The sequence below is a fragment of the Varroa destructor genome, unplaced genomic scaffold (genome assembly GCF_002443255.2).
Source record: "Varroa destructor unplaced genomic scaffold, Vdes_3.0 BEIS01000001.1, whole genome shotgun sequence".
In the NCBI taxonomy this organism is placed as follows: Eukaryota; Metazoa; Arthropoda; class Arachnida; order Mesostigmata; family Varroidae; genus Varroa; species Varroa destructor.
Window position 1 is genome coordinate 53,613,504 of NW_019211454.1, and position 10,034 is coordinate 53,623,537.

The following is a 10,034-nucleotide window of genomic DNA, read 5'->3' on the forward strand; positions in this document are numbered from 1 at the left end:
ATGATATATATAATATCCTCACTGGAACAGAATGCCTTGTCCTCTCGTATAGTAGATATTTTTATTATTCATATGTGCTTTGGACACCTTCTACCATGCGCCTATATAAATCTCTATAACGTTGTAGAACTCACATTTAATGATGGTTCCTTGATTAGTTTTTTGAGCGATAAATCACTATTATTTGTTATTTCAAGCTTATGACGCGACAGAGAACATTCAAACGACATCTGAACCTCAATTACCTGCATAAACTTACCATTTAAAAAATAATGAGGAAGACGACAATGAATCTGAGGTGGTTACTACCCTTCATCCTCAGCTATATAATCAATTTTAGTATTTCAGTATTCCACTTTAAGTTCCTAGAGAGGAAACGTATTCAGTGCCAATACTTCAGATCAAGTGGAGACTCACAAATTAACTATGAGACAAGAGTTCATGACGTTGTCGAACTTATGCCTTTATAATGCCATTAGAAAAGATCCGCAATGCAGAAGTGGAGTGCTAACACAATGAATGTCATGGCTGGTCGCCACACAGCTCATGACTCATAGAGGCTCGAATCAATATTAGTTCAGATCGTGGCGGCCTATCATTCCTTTTCGAACGAATGGTTGTTTACATTTGTCCTTCTTACGGTTTGCGAATCTACTTTGACTTCCTCCGGGACGTAGCAGTCTCTTTGCTAAAATCATTCTTATTATCTATTAGCTCACCGACAAGCCAGTAAATTGATTTTTTCTTATTGACTATTATTTTGTGGCTGAAGGTTTCCATAGGTAGATTTTTCTGTTCTTCGATGTGTCCGGTTTGTCATAACCTATTAGACCCATAAAGCACATGTGAATTTGGAACCTTAGCCGAATTGTTTTATTTTAACATACTTCAGCGGAGAGAGTCAAATGGTTTAGACATTGAAAATAATATACATTTTAGAGAAAAAAACAGGCTTTTTTAGTAAAAGATTTGCCTCATCATTATGTAAATGTACTCATTATGCCAGTTATTGTGGGACACTATGTAGTAGGCGAAACGCTAGGGTGAACGTACATCTGGCTACGAACTCGTCTAGTGTATCATTAGTTCTATTGAAATGGCTCCACGGGTACCAATACGTTTGAAAAGTTTCTTCAAGAAACTTATTTCTTCAAGAAACTTCTTATTTCTGCTTACGTACTAACTAATAGACTAAAAACGATTTACTAGAGCATCGGACAAGGAGAGCCTTTCCAAGGGGCATCCTTTCATGGATAAAAGACGATTCATGATTAAAAACGATCGATTAGGCACAGGTGGTGCTCAGGACACTAAGCTCGTTTTATAGCACAGGGACCTTATGATGCGACTGGCCGCTGTCTTCACTGGCTACGTTATATCAACGACACGGCCGTTTTGCATAACGTTACATGACATAACGTTCGGGAATCGCTTCCTTAATTTTATTGGTTTGGAGCTATTAATCTGAGCGGCAAACAAAGGCTGCCTGTCAATCGGAATTATTAATGCAGGAGCTTATGATAGCATCCGCACTGCGTTGTCCGTGTGTAACATAACAAATGCCTACATGAACAATGCCCTATGGAAAACAAGAGAGAGTCTTTATCAGTGGAACTACATTCAGCACGTTATAATCGAAACTGTTGTCAGTGTCCCAAGTACAAACAAATCTATAGATTATACATTGCTGGAGAGTTTAGGGGGAAATGTACAAACATACTCGCTACTTTCTGAAGCCAATTTGACTCGAGCGAAGTTATCCATGGCTCGATTGTTCCTGCTTAATAATAATAATTTATGATCGAATGTGCTGCATTTGTCTGTGATGCATCTCTACTGTATGACAACTATTATGCGGGCAGTTCCGTTTGGGAACAACGTTGGCCATGTGGGAGAGTAATGACGATGACACAATGCTGACAAACATATATGAGCTTACCAGACTGTTTTGAGGGCAAGCCGCCAACTTGCCATCAATAGCATTTCATTTGCTTTATGTCCGAAACACATAGTCCCGTAGCGTGTCAAGAATAGTCAATAGAAGATGTTCATAGAATGCAATTTGGTTAATCCGTTTTGAAAAATGTAGGCCAGCTTATATTGTTAGAGTTTTACATACGCTGACAAAAGTGCAGAGAAATACTCAGGCGACCCAAATAGGCTGAACCTGGACTCCGATAGCATGCATCTTTACAAGCAACGTTTAGCCCGGTAGGAACAACTAGAATGCCTCCTGGCCCTATAACCCGACCGTTTTTTGCACGTTGACGTTTTATGCATTATAGTCGTTTGGACCTGTCGTTACGTTAGGTTAGGTTTTTGCCCGCCCCGGTTCTTTTACTTCTACTCTGATCATCTCGCCTGGTGACGTTACAGACTCGTATTCTCCTATACCAGATCGTGCTGATTCGTGCTAACGAGAGAAAATGCAGATGATCATTTCGTGCTGTTCAATTGAGAGGTTTGACTTAAATTTAATCACCACGTCAACAGATGAGGGGAATTTATGCTAGTCTTCCTTTGCTTTCCAGCGATGCCACAGTCCCGATTGGTGAAGCCGTCCAGGAGGCGCTCAAATATATCGAGAAAATTATTTGTAACGACATCACTCAAGTGCTTGACGACTTATACAAAAGGTAACGGATACCGAAATGACTTTCTATTGCTAATAGTCAAATAGAAAGTGACTTAATCCGAGTACAACGAGTATTGAATTAATGCGGCGACATCAAAGCAGCGAGCGAGAGAGCGAGCATGACAGACATAAGTTCATCTTCTTCTTGTTTGTTATTCTATAAAATGACAAATCTTGCGTCTAAACCATTCACAAAGTATTTAAACACAACAGAAGTCTACTCGTTATTGCAGACGTACTAGGAGCGTGTACCATGCTATGGCATATGCGCACGTGATGTTTTTGCGAGCTGGCCTAACCCTACATAAGGTAAGTGAACCCTAATTTGCATGTGTCCGGATAGTCTTCACGCAAGTACGTAAGTTCTGTTTTTAATAATATTCTTCACTACAGTTTTATTCGGTGCTAATTAGAACCTGTAGGCATTGCTTAATTTTCATTTATTGCGTGTTTAAAAATACTCGACGCTCACCATGTCACCAGACTATGTCAGAACGGTATTTTCCTTGTAATAATACGGGGGTAGTTCTATTTATTCTGTAATAGTTTATTACGTAAAGCTTGCAATACTTACCTACCTGTGTCATTGCTGTCGAGTTACAGGAGGATATAGAGAAGGCGGTAGCAGCGTTGATTGAGACATCCACTTTTTGTCATGGCCGTCGTAAACAGTCGTCAATGGTGTACCGGATCATACTCCGAGAAAATTATAACTCTTACACAACTGAGCAAGTTCGTTTAATCTGAAAACCATCGTAATAACTGTATTTCTGCTTTGACGGTAGTCGGCGCTTTTGAGCTCAACGATAAATCTGTTGAGAAGAAAAGATTACATATGAGAAAAGTCAAATAAGATTTAACATAGATGTACGATATGATGTCAAATAATCGTTATATATTAAAAACAAAAACTGAACTTACTTATTTTTTATAAGTTCAGTTGAATTGAATAAAATTCAGTTCAACTACTCAGTAATACGGCCGCCGTCTGTCTGGTTTAGATATTAAAACGAAGGAAACTAATTTGGAAATGCGGTAAACATATCACTCCACACAGGTAGTCTATATTAAATGACTAAGTAACAAAAATATAAGTGCGCCTCAGGCCAAAAAATTTAGAGAAACCACTGCGAAGGACACCCCTTTTAAAATTGCAGGTACATGCCGAATTGTGTTACGGTACCACCCTTCTCGCTGAGTCGATCTTAACGATGCTGCAAGACCCTTCATTTCTATCGGTTGTTCATGGCGCTTTTAAATTTCGTTCCTGCTATCGTGCGTTCAAGTGGGTAGCTCAATAACGTACAGATGCCTCACTGTTGTACGCTTTTAAATCGAATATTTATTATAATATTATCTGCACCAATAATTAACAAATACTTCTTATAACTTGAGTCAAGGACGGAGGAGAAATTTTGTGTTGACGATAACTACTCTCGAATTCGCTATCTATGGCCACAGAGAACGGAAAGCGCAAGGAACGCATTGGACCTCTGATTAACTCTGACAAAACGTAGATCACTTTAACTACCAATTTTCATTCAAAAGCCAAAATGCTTTAACTTGATCGTACTCTGCATGAGAAAGGCGGTAGGATTAGAAACGACACTTAAATTAATCTCTATACGTTGCTAGATCCACAAAATGCGGCGTTCAGCATTTTCTACGCTGCAGCGTAACCAGCCCTGGTTCCACAACAACATCTTTTGCCGTTTATTATATATAATAGTAATGTATAAGTGTACTCTTGGAACGGTGCTCGGCCCGAGGCTGTTTACTTTACGAATGAGAGGTAAATAGATTAAAACTGTCAGTGATTCTTAAAAGATTTGTCAACGATGATGCGATTTGAAGAGAGGGTCGTTTAACTGACATTCACAATCATCGCTAATACAGCAGTTTTTGAGCCGTTCGCGGCAACGGTATGTTCCAGTGGGCATTAGTTGCTCACTGTGTAATTCCAGACTACTCAGCCAGCCCGCGCAGGTTCAAAAACAAACAAGACGCCAAGTTGAAAGCAAATTGACGCTTTTCCTTTATTTTGAATACAACTTACTTGCTCTCCATTTCGCGTGCGAATTCAGTGGACGCAACCTACCCATATCAACTACAAAATTCGCTAACCATCTTTATTTATGAGCCTCTATTATTTCTAGCCTATGTCCTATCTGAGTATCACCCACACTATAAGCTCACACCCGATAGTCCCTGACTCATGTTGAATTTCAACGTAGCGTCGCTCCCGATACGGCCTTTGTCACCATTTCTTAGCATCGACTTTAGTTTTGGTGGCTTTATATAGCTGCGGTTAGTTATTGCGTAATTAGTCAAACCTCCACAAAGTTCCTTCAAAAATTCTTATGTTTAGGCCGAATTTCGATTACCTGATTGTCAGTAACCACGTAATTGATTATTGCGGCAGATATTTTCAAAGTGTTGCATTCGTTAGTAAATTTTGATTTTATCCACAATCACGACTTTGATATGGTTACCCTCCTGTTGTGCGTTAATCAGAGATTTCTATATTGAACACTATTTTCTTTCTGCTTTTTATTGCTTGCCAGACAGCCTTTTAATGTGGCGCTAACCTGGTTTGCGTCACTGCACAACTATATATGAATACTTTCTCGCCTGCCTTACAGCATACAAAAGCGCTTGTGATGAATTGGTAACCACTGCTTTTCAGCTTCTACAGAGAATATCATCATAGAAACATTAGCGCGTTGTCATCCATTGGCAACACTGGCCGGCGTATATTACGTGTATAATAAAAACTACGGAAGCCCCTGAAATCTATTAAAAGTATATTCTATTCTGCGATCTATCGAACGACCTACTGTTCTAGCGTGCACATACCTATTTATACTAAAACACCTATTTATTTTATTTATCATCTCACTGATCCTCTTTCTAATTTTCTAACCAAGTTAAATTTTTTAGGGAATGCATAGCTATTCTGAAAGAACGCAGCTGGGGCGAGAATGAACAAAAGATTCACTTTGAAAGCGGCGTTATGCTTGGTGTTGGAGTTTACAATCTCGTAAGTAGCGCAAGCATAAAGCTCAGGCTCTATTTATTTTTTGGGACTGACTTTTAGGCGGATTTGTTTATGAATTTTTCCAAGTGCTTATTTCATTGTAATTTTATCCTGCTCGACAATACTGGCGTAGGCCTTGACAAACTATCTTGCTGTCTATTTTGACACGTTTTTTGGTCTCATTTAGATGATAGCGTATGCTTTTATGCATTATAAAACATTGTAAATTGTCATAGGAAATTCTTCTATGGATCTACTTCATCGATCTCTAGTTTACTCTGCGAAGCATCTTAGCCTTCCTAACTCCTAAGTTCAACCTTGAAACTCTCAAATAATTTCCGTCTTCATAGAACATATTTGAAATTGATATTAGTATAGTATAATTATTTTAGCCTACCCAATATATTGAAAGCTATTCTATTATTGAAAGTTAGACGACTTTGCCCCACCTTGCCGTTTGTTAGACATATGTCTAAAGAATCTGATTACGGAGTTTTTACCATAATATAATTCCTGTTTACTTTCCTTAGACTTGAACTTCCCGCAAGTTGATAGATCTGACAGAATCTTCTCTAACTTTTTTTTTTTAATAAAATCACATGTATGTCCACCTTTCAGCTCGCAGCGTATATCAAATATCGGGGTTAAATGGACACCATCTATCGTACTCGGGACTTTGATTCCATCGCGTTCATTACACAGATTAATTAAATAAATGCATTATTCAAGAAAAAGTACACACTTGTTTATTAATAGGCCTATTGTTTATTGTTCTTTTCAGATCATAGCTTCGCTGCCCCAAAAGGTACTTAACTTACTTGAGTTCATAGGTTTTCATGGGGATGAAGCTACTGGCGAACGATTGTTAATGGAACAGGTAGAATCATTTGAAGGCTTCATGGCTGTGCTGAGCTGTTGCGCGCTCCTCATTTACCAGACTTATCTCTACTACATTTTCGGTAATTTTTTACTTTTCTCAGTAGTTTTTTTGTAATTGTCATTAAATGATCTGGATAGTGTTCTTTTGTATTCTACATTGATTGTGGCTTAATTCAAGGTTGCACAGACTATACCTGCATGCTGCGCTTAGCCTTATTTTCAATCGTCCTACTCAAGTCAATACTATGTGGAGCATGTTAGTGTTTTCGACTACAATTTTGGCAAATCGACCTTTACAACTCTTTTATCCTAGCTAACAATCTCATTTTATGTTTTCTGATCCTTCCGCAGGAAATGGAGACGCGGATTTTGAGCTTATCCATAAAACTGTCGAAAAACTAACGACTAGGTTTCCTCAGGCCGCGCTAGGCTTATACTTTGAGGGCCGCCTGCACCAGATCAATGGCCGAATAGAAAGTGCTATAGAAAAGTTCGAGCTTGCCAATAAGGTCATGGATGATTACATTCCGTTTGATGCTTTCTTCAACTGGGACCATACCTACCTATACGCGTGAGTGTTGCACATAGATCAGACCTAGATCAAAATCACCCTAGAAAAGGGTTGCGTTCATCAGTAGAATCGATACATACGTCCTGCAAAATATGGATAATGCAACATTCACGATTTCCGAGAAAAAAAACCGTTTGTTAGGGTGCACTTCAAAGACAATACGCATGACAGTGTGAATTGACCGAAGTCGAAACAGCTGAGTCACTTTGTCGACAATGTCGGAATGATTGTTTTGCTGAGCTATCTACTCTTGTAGTTTACATTAATGGATAATTTGGCTGTCCTTCATCGCAGATTCGCTGGTCGGTGGAATGAGGCCGATGCCACCGTAGCGGCCTTACAAGAAAAATGCAGCTGGTCAAATGCAACTGCCATATATGTTCGCGCAGCATGCACCTATATGAGGGGCGTATGTATACTACACTACATAATGCACACTAGTTGAGGACTAGTTTAGAGTAACACAAGCTGTGCTTTGTTTAACTTTAGGCAACATACGGCTAATTTTAGCTTCGCTTGCTGCGGGCAATTCCTTGCGTGAATCCCCTATCGCCTATGTTTTGACCTATACGTGCGAGACAACTACCCAGTTCTCCTCGCCTGGACGCTCCCGAGTCCAACGAGGCTTTCGTAACCTGCGAATTAAGTAGACGCCAAACATGCTCGATAACCGTTTCTGAACCGGTTCACGAGATTTGAATACAGTAATAATAATAATAAAAAGCTATCATATTTAAGGTGGCTAGTGACTAGTTGATGAAATCATGCTTTTCTAATAGCCACTCTCGAAATTGCCTACTACTCCATCGCGTCGTTAACAGACAATGCTCTTGAGCTCCCCAGCAGAATAAGTTAAACGTTCGATAATTTTCTGCTCAGCCTTTCGTCAGTTACGTTGTTATCGTAGATCAAAATTCTTAGGCCTTGCTTTCAAATCGAATCTGCGTGCTAGTAAAATAAATAAATAACCTTTTTTATTATCGAGATTTCTATTCATTTGCGGATTAACAGCTAAGTGAGAGTAACAATCACGTCGTACCAGAGGAAATTTTGGCGACGGTAACGTCGGCCATGTCGGAAGTCCCGTCAAAGTGTAGGATGGTTGCTGGCCGAACTGTTCCTATCGAGGTGTTCTGTTCGATGAGATCACGGACCTTCCTTGAAAGGAATCGTCTCATTTTGCCTCTTTATGTGAGTATCCACTGTATATACACAAATATGTTTGTTTGTTTGTTATAGGAGCGCAGCGAGGATCAGCGTTGCAATTATGCACCGGAGCGATACCAGTGTTTTTCAGGATAACGGATTATTTGCTTGCTTTTGACCATCGAACTTCAGGAGCTCATGTACCTTTGGGGCCACTTCAACATGTTCTCCAAAAACAACGATACCCTTATGAAGGCATACCGTGTGGTTTTGGATGAGGTCACGCGTCTCAAACCGGTTTATGATCACGACGCGACATATCTACCGGACTGGTGTCTAGCCAGGTTCATGCAGGGCGTTCTGCTTCGTTACCTTAAAGAACTAGACAAGGCCGAGGAAATTTTCAAGGAAGTTATTGAACAGTAGGTTGACCAACCTGCTAATTGGCACTTCTTAAAAGTAATCAAAATAAAGAAACACCCGAAACATGCAATCTACAACTCTGTATAGCATGTTCAATTTATTTTACCTTATTAAATTCTGTTTGAAGCGAACATCCAACGTTACCCATTTGAGATCTTTACCTGATATAAGATGCTCAACTAAACGTTAAGTCAAATTTAAAAATACTGTCTATTAACTCGGTAGGGGACCGGTTTTGAAAGAAGAAATCCATTCAGCAGCGTTCTCATCGCTCGAACTTGGCCTACTACTTATTGATCGTGGTCTTCTTGAAGAAGCTAAGGAAAGGATCAAACTTACCAGGGCATACCGTAGTTTCCCGCTAAGCATTCCAGTATCATTCAAGGTTCATTCAGCGTACAAACAGGTCAAAAAGTTGCTCCAAGAACATCCATGGGATCAGAAGGGATCGCTGTAAGATTATTCCTTTCAAATACTAGACGAATGAATAACGTTGAACCAAGACAAACAAAATTTACGAGCCTCCAGATGAATGTGATCTAAACAGGTTCTTTTCTTAGAGAAAAGTGCAAATATTTACAAATAACTCTGCCGAACAATAGAACGGGCGGTCTCTAGTATTCCGCATGTTTACCAACAGATAATGAAAGTAAAGGACAAAAGTTAAAGCACGTTAAAAGTTCCCGATATCGTACTCGTATTACACACAAATAAACAAAGGATAAAAACGCGTATATTTTTACACAACTCGTTGCTTTCATTAGATGTGACATGAATCCGGAAGCTCCGAGCGAATCCAACGTCAGAGGCAAATGCCTAGGACGCTAACCAAGTGACCGCTTTATTTTCGATGACGATTTAGGTAGGCGTGAATTGAAACTTGTGTCAGTTCGGTCAACTTCCGTTTGCGCTAATACGTATTATGTGCTTTCTTCCCTATGCAAATGACCTGATATTCTATAGCTAAGTGAGAAATATGCCGTTATTTTTTTCAGTACTGATGCTATTTGATAGAAGTGTTTTAACAGAAGAATGAATAAATAAATAAATATGGTTTAGATATTCATTTAACTAATGTGCATTATTTGGGTTGCATTTGTAAAAATGGTACCGATATAGGTTAGGTAGATGGTGCTTCAGACGACGTGTCTGAGGCAGGTTTCGAACCTATTACCCATGTCTCGTACTAATAAACAGTTTTTGTTTCTAAGGGGAAGTCCCTTTTATTATTGAATCCACTTTTTCCTAATGGTTAATCATTGTGTAGTCTGTGTGTGGGCACTACAATACATAATGTATTGGCATTTGCCTTCATTTAGCATTTACTGCATACTTCGATCACC

General features: G+C 39.3%; 2 protein-coding genes across 7 annotated transcripts in view; one reads left to right on the plus strand and one right to left on the minus strand.

Moving 5' to 3' along the window:
* The window catches only part of LOC111249512 (uncharacterized), a 202,180-nt gene extending 198,952 nt beyond the window's left edge, over positions 1-3,228 (minus strand). Inside the window, exon 1 of the transcript XR_015319208.1 lies at positions 3,214-3,228. The gene's annotated coding sequence lies outside the window, so the exon portion shown is untranslated. The remainder of the gene's footprint in view (positions 1-3,213) is intronic.
* LOC111249274 (tetratricopeptide repeat protein 39A-like) overlaps positions 1-9,762 on the plus strand; it is a 31,592-nt gene extending 21,830 nt beyond the window's left edge. For 5 of the 6 annotated variants that reach the window (XM_022802949.2, XM_086977596.1, XM_022803039.2 and 2 more), the window contains 11 exons: positions 2,532-2,636; positions 2,869-2,944; positions 3,239-3,367; positions 3,793-3,920; positions 5,576-5,675; positions 6,454-6,631; positions 6,903-7,122; positions 7,417-7,531; positions 8,134-8,313; positions 8,461-8,690; positions 8,917-9,762. In XM_022802949.2, the coding sequence (XP_022658684.1) occupies positions 2,532-2,636; positions 2,869-2,944; positions 3,239-3,367; positions 3,793-3,920; positions 5,576-5,675; positions 6,454-6,631; positions 6,903-7,122; positions 7,417-7,531; positions 8,134-8,313; positions 8,461-8,690; positions 8,917-9,148 (1,693 nt within the window). In that variant the 3' untranslated portion in view covers positions 9,149-9,762. Of the gene's footprint in view, positions 1-2,167; positions 2,212-2,531; positions 2,637-2,868; positions 2,945-3,238; positions 3,368-3,792; positions 3,921-5,575; positions 5,676-6,453; positions 6,632-6,902; positions 7,123-7,416; positions 7,532-8,133; positions 8,314-8,460; positions 8,691-8,916 lie in introns of those variants that run through there. The other variant, XM_022803129.2, reaches the window with a different exon arrangement.
* The last annotated feature ends 272 nt before the right edge of the window (positions 9,763-10,034 follow it).